This window comes from Cynocephalus volans, chromosome 4 (assembly GCF_027409185.1).
Source record: "Cynocephalus volans isolate mCynVol1 chromosome 4, mCynVol1.pri, whole genome shotgun sequence".
Lineage (NCBI taxonomy): Eukaryota > Metazoa > Chordata > Mammalia > Dermoptera > Cynocephalidae > Cynocephalus > Cynocephalus volans.
In genome coordinates, this window is record NC_084463.1 from 22200043 (window position 1) to 22222485 (window position 22443).

At 39.4% G+C, this 22443-nt stretch overlaps 1 protein-coding gene across 2 annotated transcripts; it reads left to right on the forward strand.

Annotated features, from left to right (window-relative positions):
• The first annotated feature begins 5893 nt into the window (after nt 1–5893).
• Nucleotides 5894–8091, forward strand: LOC134374914 (olfactory receptor 8B12-like). Of its 2 annotated transcripts, XM_063093058.1 has the most exons (2): nt 5894–5910; nt 7155–8091. In XM_063093058.1, the coding sequence occupies exons 1-2, from the start codon at nt 5894–5896 to the stop codon at nt 8089–8091; spliced, it is 954 nt and encodes a 317-aa protein (XP_062949128.1). The 2 variants fall into 2 exon arrangements, with proteins under 2 accessions (XP_062949128.1, XP_062949129.1); XM_063093059.1 differs by lacking the exon at nt 5894–5910 and having other exon boundaries at nt 7150–8091.
• The last annotated feature ends 14352 nt before the right edge of the window (nt 8092–22443 follow it).

The window sequence follows — 22443 nt, forward strand, 5'->3', positions numbered from 1 at the left end:
TGGCCTGACTTCTTTAAAAGTTAGAATCAATTTGACCTTATTACTGATGTATGTGATCTAGCAGCTGGGAAAATGGTGTCATTTATTAAGATAAGAAATATAGAAGAAGGAGAGAGTTTTTGAGGAAAGACAGTAATATCAATTTTTAATGTGTTAAATTTTAGGTGCTGTTGGATGTTCAGACGTGGATAAGAATACAGATTTGAGGCTCATCCATGTTGCTATGAATGACATGATTTCATTCTTTTTTTATGGCTGAGTAGCGTTCCATTGTGTATATACACAACATTTTCTTTTCATGCATCTGTCAAGGCACTCATGTTGATTCCGTATCTTGGCTAATGTAAATAGTGCTGCAGTAAACATAGGGGTGCAGGTATCTCTTTGGTATATTGATTTCCTTTCCTTTGAATAAATACCTAGTAGTGGGATTGTTGGATTCATATGATAGTTCTATTACGTTAAGTGAAATAAGCCAGGCACAGAAAGATAAATACTGCATGTTCTCACTCATATGTGGGAGTTAAAAAAAAGTGAGCTCCTAGAAGTAGAGAGTAGGACTGGGGTTACTAGAGACGCGGAAGGTTTTGGGGGATAGAGAGAGGTTGGTTAATGGACACAAAATTACAGCTAGATAGGAAGAATAAGTTCTAGTACTAGTGTTAACTAGTTCTATAGCACTAGTTTGATAGTAGTGCTTGGTGTCCATAATTAACAATAACTTATTATATGTTTTTAAATGGCTCGAAGAGTTCAAATGTTCTCATCACAAGGAAATGATAAACGGTTACAGAGATGGAGATGCTAATTAGCCTGATTTGATCATGTATATGCATGTATGGAAATATTACTCTGTACCCCATAAATATGTATAATTATTACATGTCAATTAAAAATAAAATAAAATAAATACGGATTTGGAAGTCATCAGCAGAGGGTAATACAAGGCATGGGAGAGGATGTAATAGAATAAGTAGACTGCCAAGAGAAGGCTGAGGATGGAACGCTGTGGAATACCAGTCTTCAGCTTTTGAAGGAGGCTGAGTGGCCAGAAATTGGAGGAAAACCTGAAGAGTGATGTGTCTTGAAGTAGAGGAAAATAAATATTTTAAGAAGGAGTTAGTTGCCAACTGTGTCAAGTAAAGTAGGACTGAAAACTATTCACTGAGATTACCAACATCTGGTTTGATCTATTCAAGAGTATTGTGCCATATATCAGGCAGGTTTTATTTTCCCTTTTATAGAGGAGGCATTTCCAGGCAAAGACAATTTAGTGGCTTATCCAAGAGCCAGATCTCTGGACTCCTAAACCCAGGGTCCATCTAGGATACCACATCACCTCTTGATTAAAGATATTCACCAGAATAAAGTTCCTGAGAGAAAGTTTTGTGAAATATTGGAAAACATCACTAAGAGTGGGTGGCTTTCCTTCCCAAAAATCTTTAGAAATTATAGATCATCTCTTCCGTCCTGCAGTTAGGATTACAGAGGACTCTCCAACAAGAAGACTTTGCTACCTTACTTTCTTGCACTGCTTAGTGTCTTTGCACATATAAGACAGTTAATTTAACTCAATTTAATTTTATTATTAGTCAATTAAGATGTTTATTATGCTTAGAATAATCTCCCTGCATCTACTCATTAAACTACATATCTCCCTTCCAGTAAATTACACTTGTGGGTTTTGAAAGTTTTTTACTCAATAATCCCACCCATATTCTACTTTCTGTAACAGTCCTGATTTCTTTTGTACCCTTTACACTCCTTGTAAACGATAGATTTCATAGCATTTTTGTGCAAATTAGCACTTTTCTTGAATTTCAGTTCATTAAGAAAAAGAATTCCCTTTTGAAGAGATTTAAGTTGCTTGGCAGCTGTCTAACCTTTGCAGCAATTTCTGCTACTTAGTTTTCTTTGCCAGGAGAAATCTTCTGACATTGTTGTCGTTTCAGTATCATTGTTAACATATTCAAGGCTTCTAACTTAGTTTCAGTAAACCTAATTATGTGTAAGTCATATTACTTTTTTGGTGAGAATAAAACATCTGCTTATTAAAACCTCTGATAAATTATTTCAGATAGAAAAAAAAAATCCCTGAAATTATGGACTGCAATACAGATTTTTATTGCATTATATTTACATGCAAGTTTAGCACATTCAGCGTTTTGTTTTCACTGGTAAGGGGATCGTAACCCTCTGCACCGTGTGGTCTGCACCATGCCCAGCCAGTGAGCGCACCAGCCATCCCTATATAGGATCCGAACCCGCGGCCTCAGCGCTGGTAGCGCCGCGCTCTCCCGAGTGAGCCACAGGGTTGACCCACATTCACCGTTTTTGAGAAGCATCTGTAATGTATTCATCATCTGACAAGTAATGGACGTGTTGGTGTGCCCCAGAGCTACAGGATTTAGAATTTTCCTTGAAGAAATTTTTAATCTAGTTGGGGCTTTTAGAACATAGTCTTGAAAAAAATCAATGAATAGTATAAAGCTGTATTAGACTAAGTGCAGTTAAGAGCCGGAAGGAAAATTGAGTGAATGAGAGGGTGAGAGAATGACTTAGTTCAAGGTTATTTTTCACTTCATCTTCCTCTTAAAACCTTGGGGACATTATTTATTCCTCAGCCTTGAACTTCTCTCCACTGTTGGCCTCTATGGTCATCCATAAATTTGGCAAATATTTATGTAATGAATATTCACTGGGGGTATAATTTTTGTGTGTGTGTGTGACCGGTAAGGGGATCGCAACCCTTGGCTTGGTGTCGCCTGCACCGCGCTCAGCCAGTGAGCGCACCGGCCATCCCTACATAGGATCTGAATCCCCGGCGGGAAGCGCCGCTGCACTTCCAGTGCCCCACTCTCCCAAGTGAGCCATGGGGTCGGCCCTGGGGGTATAATTTAAATCTCGTAAACATCTGCAGATTCGGTATTATTATCCTTGTTTTTTAGGCAGGGACACTGCGTCTTAATTAGGTTAAGTAACTTAGGTTCACCCAAGAAATGAGGAATACAGCTGGGGTTTAATTCGAGGTTTGTGTGTCTCAAATTCTTGCTCTCGGTTGCTACACTTGCCTTTTTTTTTTTTTTTTTTTGACATTTCTTTTGGCCAGTTTCCTTCCCTCAATGTATTTGTTGGCATTTCTGAAAGATTCAATTCTTACCCTTGATTGTTTTGTCTTTAAACAGTCCTTCTTGATGCAATTTCTCAATTTCTCTGTGATCCCTTCAGTTCAGATGATTTCCCAATTTATATCTGATCCCTTTCACTCAAGCTCTGTTCTTCAGTTTTCTGCTTCTTTCTGATCTTGGCCATTTGGAGGCCCCACTAGCATTTCATGATTTTGTCTAAATTCCAACTCTTTACCCTTCCCCCTCCTTATTTCTCATTCCTGTCCTCCTGCTCCTGTTTTCTTGGGCTTGAAAACTTAATCACATTTGATTTGTGCCTCCTCTGTTGTTCTCTCTCAAATCATAGAAACACCAAATCTTATTTTGCATTTTGTCATAATATCATAACAGGTGGCACTGTTCATCTTTTTCCCTGCAGCTTGTGTAAAGCCTTTGAACTGACTTCCCTTTCAGTCTCTTCTTGTTCTAGCCTATTCTGAAGCTACTTTCATTGAACGATATAGTTATTATCCTAATAAATAATAAATAAATTTTGTTTATTAAAAAAATTTAAAATTAAAGTAATATACTTTATGTATTATTTATATAATAATAATAATAATAATAATAATAATAATAAACAACTTAATTTTTGTGTCTTCTTTGTGCCAGAGGTTATTTATTCATTAAAACAATCCTTTGAGTTGTGGTTATTTTCCTCATTTTAGGATAAAAGAAACTCAAAGAAAGTTTTAACAAATTTTCGAAGGTCAAACAGTAAGCAGTAGAGCCAGATTTGTGCTAAGGTTTGCCAGATTTCAAAGTTCATGCTCTGAATACTTATTCAACTAGCATACATGTCAGAGTGAACAGGGGGCTACTAATAATTTTTCTGGGATAATAGGCATGAATAGGGACTGTCCTAGAAAAGCCAGGGCTCAGAATAACTGTACGAATTTTATACTCTATTTTCTCAACATTGACTACACACAAATAAATAAAAGGATAAGTTGAGAGGACATTTTGTGGAGAAAAGAAGTTGTGTTCATCTTTGTAAACCAAGTTCAGGGATGACCATAGGACAGCCTTTGGCAAATATCCAGAAAGAATGTTGGGTACACAGGAAAGGAGCCTAACAGAGAACTGAGAGCTAAAGACACAAATTTAAGAGCCATCCATATAGCGGGGTTGTTGAAACCATGAGACAAATGAACTCACCAAGAATTTAAGGAAGCAGAAAAAAGTGTGGAAGGTTAAACACTGAACCCTGGTAAATGTGAACTATGAAGGGACAGCGGTAGGAAGAAGAGCCAGTCTGGGAGATGCCTCTATTAGTTCTGTAAGTTTCTTTCTGACAGGAACGTGCTTTTTGTATCTGTGAACCTGCATATCACATTGCCAGATAACTTACTTAAATTAATTTAATGTAAGATATAATGCAGACCCATGTTACTGCTGGTAGTTGAATTTAATTTTATCTACTTTCTCTCAGGAGCTGATTGATGCTATTTCAGTGAAGACCCTCAATTGCCATCTCTCCTCTCTTGCCAAGTTTGTGCCTCTTCTTATTGAAGTTGGGAACCTAATGATGTTTACTGATTGGCTTTGGACAATCCTTCTGCAAATCCTTGATCTACCAGAAGTCGGAGAGATAATGCACATACATGAAACACACATGCAAAGACATTTTATTGTATGTAAATCTTCACATGCTCCCTAATGTTACATGTATAATATATAGTTTAAATTAGAAATAAATAGAAGGAAGCCATTTTTCAGAGATTCGTTTTTGAAGTTGACAGTACTGTGCATGCTTGCTCTGGAGCGAGTCATCAGGTAACACAGCTTTAGAGAAGCTCTGCCTAAAATGCATTTGGAAATGAAGTTGCCACGGCAACTGTTTCTGAAGTAACACAAAAAATCCCCCCAAGCTTCCAGAGAACCCCCAACATCTTTAAACTTGGAGCTTAAGGAGAGCCTGCCTTATGGGCTTATTTTAATTTTGTTTTAATGTATTGCTTTTCTCATTTGTAGCTTTTGTGCAGTGGGATTGAGACGGGGATCAAGATTCACTAGAGTCAGTCTGAAATGTGCACAGTTTTAGGTGTAAATTGATAGATGTGGTACCAGCATTGCTAGACTGAGCTGAGGGTGAGCAAGTCCTCACTGATGTATGTGGCTGTCCTTGTCACCAGACAGAGGCTTGGGTACAGTGCTTTTGGTCAGACTTGCCTGGAAGAAGATGATTTCTGCATTTATGTTATGATTTCTTAACTACCTTAAAAATATCTCCGCCATTAACCCAGGACCAAAAACTTAGCTAACCCGCCGCATACTGATGCTCAAATTTCCCTAAACAGAGACTTATTTTTTGTCTATGAAATCTGTCGTTCTTTACATATAGAGCCCCTGGTTAGGGGTGTAGAAAGCAATTTGCCACACAAAACTTTATTAGTCCCTATATTAATGAAATCCCCTTCCTGAAAACTGTTTTGGCAATGCGTGCGGTACAAAAGAGCCAGGACTGGTGTCTGGAGACAAAATAGGGTGCAGCAGGTAACGTACATTAAGTACCTTGTGATTGCTTAAGAAGCTCAGCAGGGTCCGCTGCCCCTGTGAAATCTGGAGTTAGACAGACCAGGGTTTGATTCAAGATTCTGAAATCTACTAGCTGTGTGTGCTCCTCACTTTTAAAGTGGAGATAAGCAGATCTGATTTTTGAGGCTGTTGTGAGTAATAAATGAGGTAAATCATTTCTACACTGTCATTGCATCCTTGGTGACCATATGAGGGTGCTGGGTCAGTGTTTGGTAAACAGTAAGTGCTCAGTACAAGACAGCAAGATTTATTTTTTCCCATACTGCTCTGCTCTTACTTGTATCTGAAAACATGTATCGTGAATGAAAGAATAGGTCATTAGAAGCCATGTGAATTATTATCAAGGGTATAAACAAACATTTCCTTTCCCTTAGGTAAGGTGGCTTTGGGCCATGGTCCTGTGGGAGCCTCTGTAACTAGCTCCCTGAGATCTCCAATCCAGAATAAAACTCTTTAGTCTCCTGTTATTCAAGGTGTTAGGAAAGGACACCATCTCGTTCCTGGAAGCTGGACAGGAGCCTCGGGGCAAATCCACAATCAGGGATCATGCTCCTCAGCTCAGCGAGAGAACAAAGATAAACTAGAGATTTTAATCCTCAAGAGTGGAGAAGCAGAAGCAGAGAGGTCTGAGCTGCAAGTTGTTACCTTCTTTCCACCAGGGCCATTGGCATCTCCATGAAAGAGAAGGACGGGAGGCAGTAGAGAACAGCACTGTGGCTCCAGGGTGAGTGCCCGCCTGACCCACTGGGTCCTGCAGCAGAGTGGTTAAAAGCTCAGATCCATGGGAGCCAGACCGCCCGAGTTCTGCTGCTGTGACTCAGTAGCATGGGACTCTGTGCAAGTTGCTTAGGCCCAGGGTTCTCCTCTGTAAAGCGGAGAGAGCTGTAATGACACACAGCATTTAGATACATTTGATACATTTCTCTTCTTTTTTCTTGGCTTTTAATTAATAGCTTTGCATAATTACTCTATTATTATTATTATCATATAATAATTCACAGTCACGCCAGCTAAAGACTCCAATCAACACAGCCTCATCTTCCTGCTCTGCCTAGTACAGACCCCCGTGTGCAAGGTCTGGGCAGGGTCAGATGGCTTCCACCTCTTAAGAATCCCTCTAGAGAAGTGCCCCAGGTCTTAACATGTTGATCGAGGGGCGTAGAGGGAAGGAAGTACCAGAGAAGGGCCACAGTAAAGGACGAGGGGTCCTCTCAGCTCAGCTCTGTGGCCTGTCTCCTCAGTTGTACCAGCCTTCACTCTGCAGGCAGTCTTCAAGCTCAGGCAGTTACTAGCACAGTGAAAGGCACTTGGGGCTGTGAAAACAGAGACAAAGGCATAAGGAAATATCATCTTCTGGAAGTTCAAAAGTCTCTCTGTTCAGATGTCATTCTCAAGAATGACATATCCCTCTCAGTGACTCTTTTCTCCTCACGGACCCTCCCAGAGGAGAATGGCTGCTGAGAACTCCACCTCCGTGACAGAGTTTATCCTCGCAGGCTTGACCGACCAGCCAGGACTCCGGCTCCCCCTCTTCTTCCTGTTTCTAGGTTTCTATGTGGTCAACCTGGTGGGGAACCTGGGCTTGATAACCCTGATTGGGCTCAATTCTCACCTGCACGTTCCCATGTACTTTTTCCTCTTCAACTTGTCCTTCATAGATTTTAGTTTCTCTACTGCCATCGTCCCCAAAATGCTGATGGGTTTTGTCTCAGAGGAGAACATCATCTCCTATGCAGGGTGTATGACTCAGCTCTTTTTCTTTTGTTTCTTTGTCATTTCTGAATCCTTCATCTTGTCAGCCATGGCTTATGACCGTTATATCGCCATTTGTAAACCACTGTTGTATACGGTCACCATGTCCCCTCAGGTGTGTTTACTCCTTTTGTTGGGTGTCTATGGGATGGGAGTTTTGGGGGCTGTAGCCCATACAGGAAATATAGTGTTTCTAACCTTTTGTGCAGACAACCTTGTCAATCACTATATGTGTGACATCCTTCCCCTTCTTGAGCTCTCCTGCAACAGCTCTTACATAAACTTGCTGGTGGTCTTCATTGTTGTAACTATTGGCATTGGGGTACCCATTGTTACCATTTTTATTTCTTATGGTTTTATTCTTTCAAGCATTCTCCACATTAGCTCCAGTGAGGGCAGGTCCAAAGCCTTCAGTACCTGCAGTTCCCATATAATTGTGGTATCTCTTTTCTTTGGGTCAGGGGCTTTTATGTATCTTAAACCACCCTCTATTTTACCCCTTGACCAGGGGAAAGTGTCTTCCCTGTTCTATACCATTGTGGTGCCCATGTTCAACCCATTAATCTATAGCCTGAGGAATAAGGATGTAAAAGTTTCCCTGAAGAAAACCCTGGGCAGAATTACCTTCTCTTGAAAAGAATTTTAGGAGTTGGGAAAAGGGATCCAAGGATTTTTTTGTTAGGGTATTTTTTTATTACAATTATTATTTTTTAAATGAAGAATCCAAACTCCAGTGCTTTCTATCCTTTATGTAGAGGAAAATTATTTTTACTAAGTGGATTTATTCTCCGCACTCTCACCTCCAACTTTTCCTTCTTGGTTTTATGAAAATAGTTTCTACAGTTATAGAATATTCAATATTGGATGGGGTTTAGGAATCATTCATCCTTTATATACTATATCACACTTTGGACATTAGGAAATATTTGTATATTTCCCAAGAACATAAAACTACCAGGTGTCAGAGCTAGGACTGGAATCCCAGCTTGAATTTCAATCCACTTTGTTTTCCTTTATATGTTTTCTTGACTCATCTGTTTCTTGGAAGATTTCATTTCACATATTAGTTGACCTAACACATTTAAGTTACAAATATATTCGCAGTAATTTCATGCTATTTTTCTCAGCACAATTTTAATATATCACATTTTGCAAGAACGTAGGAGGTGAAACATTTTGTTGAGTTGGTCTTGGCAAAATGACAAGATTAGTTTTTGATGAATTTTGTAGTGTGTAAGTGGGAAGTATGTTAAATTTCGTGTAGAAGCAAGTATGGTGCCCACTGACTTGGTGGGTGAAGCTGTAGGAACACAGTCTAGTGGATTAGAACTTCCAAGGGAGAGGCATAAAATTTTAAGGGATGTAAAGATGCTGGGTGGAGGTGTCATTTATTATTTCAAGACTAACATAGACAGCATTTGGAGTCTCATTTCCAAGGTTTAACTTGGGTGTTATGGGTTTAATAAGGAAGTGTGTGGTTCAAGGTGATTGGAAGCTACACTATCCAATATGGTCATCACTAGCCATACATGTCTATTGAGCACTTAAAATGTAGTCATCCAGGGCCGGCCCCGTGGCGCACTCGGGAGAGTGCAGTGCTGGGAGTGCAGTGCCGCTCCCGCTGCAGGTTCAGATCCTATATAGGAATGGCCAGTGCCCTCACTGGCTGAGTGCGGTGTGGGCGACACCACGCCAAGGGTTGCGACCCCCTTACCGGTCACGAAAAAGACAAAAAACAAATAAAAAATGTAGTCATCCACATTGAGACATACTGTAAGTGTGCAAGCTAAGTGAAAAATACACACTGGATCTTTGAAAGATTAATATGAAAAACAATGTAAAATCTCTTATTGATAATTTTTTATATTAATTACAAGTTGAAATGATAACACTTTGGATATATTATGTTAAATAAAAAATATTATTAAGATTAATTTTCCTGTTTAGCTTTTTAATGTATATACTAGAAAATTTAAAACTGAATACATGGCTTGAATTATAATTCTATTGAATGACACTGGTCTAGAGGAAATAACAGAGCAGTAGATTGTTTGGGGCACATATCAGGGCAGCATCAAGCAGTTGCTTTGTAGGAGAGACAATTGCTACTGAATTTTCAAGCATTGTAGATAGCCACAACATTCTAATAATGGGGCATATGGAGAAGCAATGGTGATCTCTAGATAAGTTAATAAATCCACAGTATTATTTAAAGGGAAATATAGTTTTATATAAAGAATCAGAAGAACAAGTTTTTGGTCTAAACCCATCATTAGTGGTTAAATTTCTTTGAGAAGCAATGACCAGTGAGGTGCTGAGGAAGTATTTAGACTTAATGAACTTTTTTGTAGGAAAAAAGGGAAGTTTGGAAAATGTTAACTTTGCCCTATTTCCTTCTGTTAGCAAATAAGGGAAGGTTGTATAAATGTTTAGTTTTGCCCTTTGAATGATTCTGTTCCATGTCCATGCAACAAAATGAGTAAGTATACACAAATCTTAAGTGTACAGCTCACTGAGCTTTTATATTTGTATATGGCTGTGTAACTACAACCTAGATCAATATGTAAAACATCTCCTGTTACACTTCGCTCTGTGTAACGGAGACACAAAAAAGGATTACTCAAAGCAACGTGAGTGCAATGAGAAGTCTGAAGGGACTGCACCTCAGCAACTCCTGTGTTAGAAGGAGAAAACTGGGTGCAGCCCCAATTCAAAGTTAGCTTCTGCTTTTTGTTGTAAAGACAAGGAAGTTTCACAAGAAAAATCAGTTGATTCAATCACTTTAAAAGGACACAAAGACACGGGCAGTGTGACAAAAGTTATCTATGGCAAAGCATAGCTTAAACAATGGAAATTAGTAACATCAGTAAAGTTAACAATGTGTCATTCCAAAGTACGATTTGTGAAAAGCTAAGTTGCTCAAACTGTGATCATTATCTAAAATACAACCTCTCCTTAAATGATTTAAGCAAGAGTTACATTCTTATGATTAAATCTAAGTGTAATTGCCTCTGAAGTTTCCCCCCACAGACAGCTTGCCCTTAGCAAACATGTTTTCACATTTTTCCCTTCAGCAATTCTTTAAAATTTCTTAACAGGACTGGTATGACAACCACCTGTTAGCACTAAAATCATTAAAGTATACAATCCCATACCTAAGCAGTGATTAGAGTTGATTAGATGGGCTGTTACCTGGCTAGGTGTGGGCTCTTGCTCCCTGATGGGAGACTTTTGCCTCATACGTGCATTACCTAAAAACCCTATTCTAAAAATCAAATGAGAATCAAGATTTCTAGCCCTTTACAATTTCCATCCACTTTGGATGGTTTCCTCATGCACCCACCCCCAGAACTAGCCACTATTCATATAAACATGCACTCTGTTGTTTCTGTTTTCTTTTCAACAACATAAAGGCTGTGATATTCATCTATACTGTTGCATGTATGGGGAGATTATTTTTTGTAGCTGTATAGTATTCCATTATGTGAATATGCAATTGTTCATCCCGTTAATGAACAGTTAGTTTCAAGTTTTTGCCTACTTATGATATTTTTGATCTTCTATGATATTTTTGAGTATGTATTTTGGTTGAACTATGCAAACATTTCTTTTGGGTATATACTTAGATGTAAATTTGCTGGGTAATAGGGTAGGCTATGCTTTAGTTTTTATAAATACTGCCAAACTGTTTTAGTCAATTTGTACTGCCATCAGCAATGTCTGAGAGTTCCACTAGCTCTGCATCCTCACTAGCACTTGGGACTTTTATTTTATCCATTCTGGTGTGTGCAGTGTAATGCCTTTTTGTTTTAATTTTTATTTTCCTGATGGGTAATGATGTCGAGCATCTTTTTATATGTTTATAGGCTGTTTGGATGTCTTCTTCTGTGAAGAACTTATTCAAGCCTTTTGCTCATTTGGAAAATGGGGTTGTTAATTGTTCTCATATTGATTTGAAGGAATTAAAAAATATATATTTATAAGTCCTTATATATTTGTACGTGTGTATATGTGCATGTATATATCATATATATGTACTTATGTATGATATATGCATGTACATATAAGAATATGTAACATATAAAAATAATATAATATAAAATATGTTATACAAATATATCCTTTTATATGTATTTGTGTATGTATATATGTATAACATATGTTTGTATGTATACATATTTATGTAATCATATATATATCTTCTCATACTATGACTTGATTATTTGTAATGATACCTTTTGATAACAGATGTTCTTAATTTTAGTAAAGCTTGATTTATCAGCTTTGACTTGTATGGCTAGTGCTATCTGTGTCCTGTTCAAGAGATATTTTCCTGCTCTTCCTGAGGTCAGAAGAAGAGCAACATAGCAAACTCAGGGCAGCCTCAGGTCTAGCTTCCACGTCTTCTGTCTCCACTCAGTGGCTACATTACGTTTCTCTTTATCTGACTGATGTTTCTCAGGGGCAGAGCACTTGAAACCTGAAGGTGCCAAGATTACATGTATTTTCAGTTCAATAATTTATATGTTTTTGTTTATTTATCCATTTCTATGTTTTAAAGAGAGTTTTAATAAGATATCATTGACATACAATAAATTACAAGTTTAAAGTGAATTTTGACAAGTTTGGACAATTTTTTTTTTGTTTTCACAATTGACAAATTTTGTTAATTTTGACAAATTTTGACAATGTATACACTCACGAAACCATCATCATAATCTTGTCCCTTTGAAATTTCTCCCTCCTACTTCCCCCCAGCTGTCATCTCCTTTCTGTCACTATTTTGTTTTCATTCCACAGGTGGTGCTTCTGCTCTGTTGATTGTTTCCTTTGCTGTGCAGAAGGTTTTTCGTTTGATGTAATCCTGTTTGTTTATTTTTTCTTTTGTTGCTTTTGCTTTTGGGGTCTTATTCGTGGGGTCTTTGCCCAGTCCAATTAACTGGAGTTTTTCCCCTATGTTTTCCTTTAGTAATTTTATGGTTTCAGGTCTTATGTTTGAGTCTTTGATCTATTTTGAGTTGATTTTGGTGTATGGTGGGAGGTGTGGGTCCGGTTTCATTTTTCTGCATATGGATGTCAGATTTTCTCAGAACCATTTATTGGAGAGACTGCCTTTTCTCCAAAAAAAAAAAAAAAAAAAAAAAAAAGATTTTTCTATAAATGGAATCATACAGCATGCATTCATTTTTGTCTCATTTCTATCAGTGTATTTTGAGATTCTTTCATGTTATTATATATGTTAATAATTAATTTTTGTTGCTGTGTATGGACATACCACCATTTGTTTTCACCTTTTTTTTTGTAGAGGTGTAATCCTTAAAAAATTTTTTTTTATTAAAACATATTGATTGTACATATTTATGGGGTACAGAGTTATATTTCAATACATATATATATACAATGTGTGCTGATCTGTTCAGAGTAATTAGCCTGTTTGTCACTGTAAAACTTAATCATTTCTTTGTGATGTGCATGCACATTTGATCTCCTCTATGCTAGTTGTTTGGTTACATGCAGTAAATCATTATTGATTGTAGATTTCTGGGTCGACAGTACACCAGTAGGGCTTATTTTTCACTATCTTTTGTGTCCATTCTATCTCGCTGTACTTTTGTGTCCATTTTTGAACCTCTCACTATCCCTTCTCCTCTGTCCCCTTCTCTGCCTCTAATAACCACAGTTCTTCTCTCTCCTTTTAACAGTTCAACTTATTATTATTTATTCATTTTTTGTTTGTTTTTGCTTTGTTCTCTTTTTTAGCTCCCACATATGAGTGAGAACATGAGATATTTCTTTCTGTGCCTGGCTTTCTCCAAGCTCATCCATGTTGCTGCAAATGGCAGAATTTCATTCTTTTTTATGGCTCAGTAGTATTCTATTGTGTTTATATACCACATTTTCCTTATCCACTCATCTGTCAATGGATATTTAGGTTGATTCCATATTTTGGCTATTGTAAATAGAGCTGCGATGAACATGGGAGTGCAGGTGTCCCTTTGACATGATGATTTTCATTCTTTTGGGTATATACCCAGTAGCGAGATTTCTGGGTCATATGGTAGTTTTATCTGTAGTTGTTTGAGAAACATCCAAAACGGCTGTTTTTAATTTATAATCCCAGCAATGTTTGATAATAACCAGTGTGACTGGGTGGGATGATATATCCATGTGGTATTTATTTGTAGTTCCCTGATCATTAGTTATATAGAGCATTTTTTCATATACCTGTTGGCCATTTATGTCTTCTTTTGGGAAATGTCTATTGAGCTCCCTTGCCCAGTTTTAAATTGGGTTATTTGTTTTCTTACTACTGAGTTTTTTGAGTTCCTTGTATATTCTGGAAATTAGCCCCTTGTCGAATGTGTAGTTTGCAAATATTTTCTCCCATTCTGTAGGTTGTCTCTTCATTATGTTGATTGCTTACTTTGCTGTGCGGAAGCTTTTTAATTTGATAAAATCCCATTTGTTTATTTTTACTTTTGTGGCCTGTGCTTTTGAGGTCTTATTCATAAAATCTTTGCCTAATTCTGTGTCATAGAGTGTTTCCTCTGTGTTTTCTTCTGGAAGTTTTATATTTTCATTTATGTTTAAGTCTTTAGTCCATTTTCAGTTGACTTTTGAATATGGTGACAGATAGGGGTCTAGTTTCATTCTTCTACACATGAATATTCACTTTTCCCAGCACTATTTATTGAAGAGGCTGTCCTTTGCCCAATGTATGTTTTTAGCACCTTTATCAAAGATCAGTTAGCTGTAAGTACATGGGTTTATTTCTGGGCTTTCTATTCTGTTCCATTGGTCCATGTGTCTGTTTTTATGCCAGTATCATGTTGTTTTGGTTACTAAAGCTTTGTAGTGTAATGTGAAGTCAGGTACTGTAATGCCTCTGGCTTTATTTTTTTTGCTCAGGATTGCTTTGGCTATTTGGGGTCTTTTGCTTTTCCATATAAATGTTAGGATTGCTTTTGGTAATTTCACAGGGATTGCATTGAATCCATAGATTGCTTTGGGTAATATGGACATTTTCACAACATTATTTCTACCAATCCATTTTTTGATGTCCTCTTTAATTTCTTTCAACAGTGTTTTGTAGTTATCATTGCAGATATCTTTCCTTGGTTAGTTTTATTCCTAGATATCATATTTCTGGGGTAGCTATTGTAAATGGGATTGCTTTCTTGATTTCTTTTTCTGCTAGTTTGTTGGTATATAGAAACATTAGTAACTTTTATATATTGATTTTATATACTGCAACTTTACTGAATTTGTTTATTAGTTCTAAGAGTTTTTTGGTGGAGTCTTTAGGTTTTCCTATATTTAAGATCATGTCAGGGTACAGTACAAGATGGAGGATTTGAGGTGCCCAACATGCAATCCACTCTCAGAAGGGGACCAGAGCAAGGAATGAACAGCTAAGTACAGGGGAGAGCATCAGTGGGAGAGTGTGGGAGGGCAGCAGGAGCCCAGGGAGGACCCTGTGGAGCACAAAAACCAAGCAGGGTGGTGTAGAAGAGAAAGAGGCACAGGGCTTCAGCTGCCACCATGTCACTGACACCAGGATCAGATAGGAGGAATTTTGCCTTGTGGTGGAAAGATTCTGCTTGGCTATGAGCATTTTCCAGAGGTGACCCTCCTCCCGCTCTTGCCCCAGCCCAACCCCACCACCACTAAGGTTGCCTGTGCCATTGTCTAGTTCCAGAGCTGTGGCCCTTCTCTCTACTCAAGAGTCCATTCAGCACAGTGTATACTACTGCATGGCCCACACCATCCATGTAGCCCTGCTCAGCCACCCACAAAGTCACCCAAGTGACCCCACCCTCAGAGCTGCCCATGTGGCCCCACCAAACCTGCGTGGGCCCAGCCATCTAGCTCCCAACATGGCCACAGCCATTCCAACCACCAGTGCAGCCCTAGACATCTAGCTGCCTGCATGGTCCTAGCCTCCATATCTGTCCACACAGCCCCATCTGCATGTATGGGTCCAGCTGTTTATCTGCCCCAGTTGTCCTAGCCTCCCTGGCCACTATGCATGCAGCCCCAGCTACAGTCATAGCTTCCAGTGTGCCCTCCCCTCCAGAACTACTGAGGCTACCTGGAACTATTGAAAATACTGAGTCTATCTGGAACCAAAACTAAAACACCCCACCCAGTGGGCAATGTATAACAAATGTACAGCAGGGAGTATCACTCCTCAAAAGCCACCACAGAGTAACAGAAGAAGCAATTGCTCCACAACATGACTAAACATCAACTTAGGGATACTAGAAATATGAAAAAACAAGAAAATATTACATCACCAAAGGAATACTATAATTCCCAAATACTAGACTCCAAACAACAGGAAAGCCTTGAAATATCTGAAAAGGAATTCCAAGTAACAATCTTAAAGAAACTCAGTGAGACACAAGAAGATTCAGTTAGACAACAGGAAATGAGAAAAATCCAGGACATGAAGGAGGAAATTTACAAAGAGATAAATACTGTAAAAGAGAATGTAGCAGAACTCCTGGAACTGAAAAACTCATTCAATGAAATAAAAACTACAATTGAGACCATAAGCAGCAGGCTATAAAAAGCAGAAGAAAGAATTTCTGGTCTCAAAGACAGTGTTTTCAAAATAACCCAAGCAGACAAAAAAAAAAAAAAAAAAAGAAAGAAAGAAAGAAAAGAAAAAGGAATTCAAAAACTGAAGAAAATCTAAGAGCTAGCAGACAACCTTAAGTGCACAAACATTCAGAGCATGGGGATTCTGGAGGGGGTGAAGAAAGGAAAAGGCATTCAAAACATACTCAGTGAAATAATAGCAGAAAACTTCCTGGTATTGCTAGCAATATAGACTTCAAGATCAAAGAGGCTCAAGGATCCCCAAACAGATTCAATCCAAAACAGATTCAATGTATCTCTGAGATACATTGTTGTCAAACTGTCAAAAGTCAAAAACAAAGAAAGAATCCTAAACACAGCAAGAGAAGAGTGTCAAGTCACATTCAAGGGAGTCCTCATCAGACTAACAGCAGGTTATTCAGCAAAAACCCTACGGGCCAGAAGAGAATGGGATCATGTATTCAAAGTATTAAAGACAAAAACTTCCAGCCAAGAACACTAAACTCCAGCTAGGCTATTCTTCAGAAATGAAACCCAGACAATCAAAAGCTATGCGAACTCACCATAACATGACCAGCTCTTAAGGGAGTAAAATAAATCCTTAAAGGAGTCCTGTATCTGGAACCCCCAAAACAATAATCACCACCATGAATACACAAGGAAGAAAAAACACCACTGGTAAAGCAGATATGCAGAAGAGAAAGAGAAAGAAACTATACCATACCATCTCAAAAATCCAATGAAGTTTCAAGATGGCGGCGGCTGCGGCGGCTGGCGCGGAGTAGCTGAGGTGGAAAAGGTGGCCACTGGGCCTCAGGCAGCCGGGAAACTTGTGGACCTTCCTCTGGCCATCTCTTAAGGGAGGACTGCTGCTGCTGGCCGGTCGTGGGGGCTCAACGCCACTTTGCCCCCGGCAGGAGAGGCTGCCTCATTTACAGGCAACAGCTTTGAAGTGTGGAGCAGGAAAAGAACTGATTCTTAGCTGCAAAAGCGAGTCTTGAAACAGGGAACACGGCGCCAGGGCTGCTGTGGATGCAGCCAGGATCCCGGAGGCTGGGGCCGCACTGAAGGCGGCCAGCTGCCCTATTCAGGATTCGAGGTTTCAGGCCGGCATTAAAGAAGATTCCTGGGAGCGCCCGAGCGGCGCCGCGACTGAACAGCCCGAGGCGGCAGCGCCGTGAACACGGAAGGCAACAAACCAGAGACAGAGCGAGCGCCCGACCTGGCACAGCACTGTGAGTGATCCCTGGCACAGCTCTGTTCGGGGGGTGGATGCCCACGCGGCTCCCGCCTGCACCACCAGGCCACTCATTGCCCCGGTGCTGCCTCCATTTTCCCAGGTGCGGGCAGCTCCGCCCTGCTCGGCCATCACTGAGCCCATTTGCTTGGCCTGGCGCGGGGCTTTCCGGACCCTGCGGGCCGACCTCCTCTCCCACTCCCTCCACGGTTCTCTGGCAGGGCTGGGGGTGTGGGGTGTCCCGACCAGTTTTGGGAGGGCTAGGAAGTATGGGCGGGCCGACTGTCACTCCACCACACCCTGGACTCCAGCCCCGGTAAACTTCCTGTTACTGGGAGGCAGATACCATCTCTGCGACCACCAGTTTGGAAAAAAGCCTAACGAATTTCTGGTTGGGAATAGTGTGGTAGGAGAGTTCCCAGGTCCGCTTGAACCTGCCGGAGAGCAGGCTGCAGGCGGGCACTAGACTCGGTTTATACCGGGGGGATACAAAGGTGAACAAGACCCAAGAAAGATCTACACAGTGCTACAAAGGCACCCAGAGAGACCGGTCGTCTGTGCCTAGCAGAAACCTGGTAGACTTCCTGGGCGAGGCGGTGCTGAGCAGGGTCTTGAAGGCCCAGCTGATAGACGAGGGGTGCAGAAGACACGCCCCAGCCCAGCACAGGGTGCACAGAGGGGGGAGACGTGCGGCCAGGGAGGCGGAGACTCGACAGAAACCACACACCCGGTGGGGTCGCCACTGCACGATCTAACAGCCTGGGCCAGAGCACACAGAACGGGGAGAAGTCCTGTACAGAAAGTGAAAGCTCAACAGAGATCACACACCCTGTGGTACGTGATCCACCAGCCCAGCAGAGTACAAGCTGACCAGAAAGGTGGATCCCCGGAGAAGCCCAAGACCCGAGGCAACCACACACACAAGACACTAGAGGCCAACTGAGCAGTCACGGCGGGAGCCATACCAAATTGGCAACCACAGCAACATCCTAGTTAGTCATTAGTCTCAAACCGGTGGACTGTGAAACCCCCTGCCACAATGAATAAACACCAAAAAAAAGACACCAGAAATACAAAAAATCAAGAAAGTACACCACCAAAAGTTAATAAATCTCATACTCTAGATCCTATAGAACAAGAAGCCCTTGAAATAACTGACAAGGAATTTCGAGTGATAATTCTAAGAAAACTGAATGAGATACAAGAAAACTCAGCTAGACATCATGATGAAATGAGGAAAAGTATACAGGATCTGAAAGAGGAAATATACAAGGAAATCAATGTCCTGAAAAAAAATGTAGCAGAACTTGCTGAACTGAAGAAGTTATTCAGCGAAATAAAAAACACAACGGAGAGTTTAACCAGCAGGCTTGTCGAAGCTGAAGAGAGAACCTCTGAACTTGAAGATGGGCTGTTTGAAATAACACAAGCAGACAAAAAGAAAGAAAAAAGAATCAAGGACATGGAAGAAAATCTGAGAGAGATATCAGACAACCTCAAGCGCTCAAATATCCGAGTCATGGGTATTCCAGAAGGGGAGGAAAATGGAGATTCCATTGAAAACATATTCAACAAAATAGTGGCAGAAAACTTCCCAGGTATAGGAAAAATCACAGATCTTCAGATCCAGGAAGCTCAACGATCTCCAAACGTATTCAACCCAAAAAGGCCTTCTCCAAGACATGTCATAGTCAAATTGGCAAAACTCAGAGACAAAGAGAGAATCTTAAAAGCTGCAAGAGAGAAGCGTCAAATCACCTATAAGGGAGCCCCAATCAGGTTAACATCAGACTTTTCATCACAAACCCTAAAAGCTAGAAAGGAATGGGATGATATTTTCAAAATACTAAAAGACAAAGATTGCCAGCCAAGAATACTCTACCCTGCAAGGCTATCCTTCCGAAATGAGGGGCAAATAGTATATTTCTCAGACAAACAAAAACTGCGGGAGTTCACTACCACAAGACCACCCTTACAAGAAATCCTCAAGGGAGTACTGGGTTTGGTTCCTGAAAAATAACTACCACTGCCATAAAAACCTAAGAAAAATCTAAACCCGCTAGTACAATAAAAATGGCATTCATGAAGAGAAAACAAGGTAACAAAAACACTATCTACAACCTAAGGAACCAACAAACAAAGAAACCAAACAGTAAATCAGAAAGCAAGGAACAAAAGACACCTAAGACAACCAAACAACCAATAAAATGCTAGGAATAAATCAACACCTTTCAATAACAACTCTTAATGTAAAAGGCTTAAATTCCCCAATTAAAAGACACAGACTGGCTGACTGGATCAAAAAGCAGGACCCAACTATATGCTGCCTACAAGAGACCCACCTCACCCATAAAGATTCACACAGACTAAGAGTGAAAGGATGGAAAAAGATTTACCATGCAAACAGAAAAGAAAAACGAGCTGGAGTGGCTATTCTTATATCTGACAAAATAGACTTTAAACTAAAAACCATAAAAAGAGACAATGAGGGACACTACTTAATGATAAAAGGACTGATCCATCAAGAAGACATAACAATCATAAATATGTACGCACCCAATGTTGGAGCAGCCAGATTTATAAAACAAACTCTATTAGACCTAAAGAAGGAAATAGACACTAATACCATAATAGCAGGGGACCTGAACACTCCACTGTCAATATTAGACAGATCATCTAGGCAAAGAATCAGTAGAGAAACACAAGATCTAAACAAGACTCTAGACCAATTGGAATTGGCAGATATCTACAGAACATTCCACCCAACAACCTCAGAATATTCATTCTTCTCATCAGCACATGGATCATTCTCCAGGATAGATCACATATTAGGTCACAAATCAAGTCTCAATAAATTCAAAAAAATTGGAATTATCCCATGTATCTTCTCAGACCACAATGGATTAAAACTAGAAATTAATAACAAACAAAACTCTGGAAACTATACAAACACATGGAAATTAAACAGCATTCTACTTAATGACATATGGGTCCAAGAAGAAATCAAGCAGGAAATCAAAAAGTTTATTGAAACTAATGAAAACAATGATACATCATACCAAAACCTGTGGGATACTGCAAAAGCAGTATTGAGGGGAAAATTTATTGCATTAAATGCTCACTTCAGAAGAATGGAAAGATGGCAAGTGAACAACCTAACACTTCACCTTAAAGAACTAGAAAAACAAGAACAATCCAATCCTAAAGTTAGCAGACGGAAAGAAATCATTAAGATCAGAGCAGAACTGAATGAAATTGAAAACCAAAAAACAATTCAAAAGATCAACGAATCAAAAAGTTGGTTTTTTGAAAAGATAAATAAAATTGACAAACCATTAGCATGGCTAACAAAAAAAAGAAGAGAGAAGACTCAAATAACAAAAATTAGAAATGAAAAAGGCGATATTACAACTGATTCATCTGAAATACAAGGAATCATTCGAGACTACTATAAACAACTATACGCCAACAAATTTGAAAATCTGGAGGAAATGGATAAATTTCTGGACACACACAAGCTCCCAAAACTGAACCGTGAAGACGTAGAAAATTTGAACAGACCAATAACAATAAAGGAGATTGAAGCTGTTATCAGAAGGCTCCCAACAAAGAAAAGCCCAGGACCAGATGGATTCACAGCAGAATTTTACCAAACATTCAAAGAGGAATTGACACCGATTCTTTACAAACTATTCCAAAAGATTGAAACGGACGCGAATCTCCCAAACTCATTCTATGAAGCAAACATCATCCTGATACCAAAACCAGGTAAAGATATAACCAAAAAAGAAAACTACAGGCCGATATCCTTGATGAATATAGATGCAAAAATCCTCACTAAAATACTAGCAAACAGAATACAGCAACACATACGAAAAATTATTCATCACGATCAAGTGGGATTCATCCCAGGGATGCAAGGTTGGTTCAACATACGCAAATCAATAAATGTGATACACCATATTAATAAACTCAAACACAAGGACCATATGATCATCTCTATAGATGCTGAAAAAGCATTTGATAAAGTTCAGCACTCATTCATGACAAAGACCCTCTATAAGTTAGGTATAGAGGGAAAGTATCTCAACATAATTAAAGCCATATATGACAAACCCACTGCCAATATCATCCTGAATGGGGAAAAGCTGAAAGCTTTTCCTTTAAGAACAGGAACCAGACAAGGATGCCCACTCTCACCACTCCTATTCAACATAGTGTTGGAAGTACTAGCCAGAGCAATCAGAGAAGAGAAGGAAATAAAGGGCATCCAGATTGGAAAAGATGAAGTCAAACTGTCCCTGTTTGCAGATGACATGATCCTATATATCGAACAGCCTAAAACCTCTACAAAAAAACTCTTGGAATTGATAAATGATTTCAGCACAGTAGCAGGATACAAAATCAACACACAAAAATCAGTAGCATTTCTTTTCTCCAATACTGAACATGCAGAAGGAGAAATCAAGAAAGCCAGCCCATTTACAATAGCCACCAAAAAAATAAAATACTTAGGAATTGAGTTAACCAAGGAGGTGAAAAATCTCTATAATGAGAACTACAAACCACTGCTGAGAGAAATTAGAGAGGATACAAGAAGATGGAAAGATATTCCATGCTCTTGGATTGGAAGAATCAACATAGTGAAAATGTCCATACTACCCAAAGTGATATACAAATTCAATGCAATCCCCATCAAAATTCCAAAGACATTTTTCTCAGGAATGGAAAAAACTATTCAGACATTTATATGGAACAATAAAAGACCACGAATAGCCAAAGCAATGCTCAGCAAAAAAAATAAAGCTGGAGGCATAACACTACCTGACTTTAAGCTATACTACAAAGCTATAATAACCAAAACAGTATGGTACTGGCATAAAAACAGACACACTGACCAATGGAATAGAATAGAGAATCCAGAAATCAACCCACACACTTACTGCCATCTGATCTTCGACAAAGGCACCAAGCCTATTCACTGGGGAAGGGACTGCCTCTTCAGCAAGTGGTGCTGGGATAACTGGATATCGATATGCAGGAGAATGAAACTAGATCCATACCTCTCACCGTATACTAAAATCAACTCAAAATGGATTAAGGATTTAAATATACACCCTGAGACAATAAAACTTCTTAAAGAAA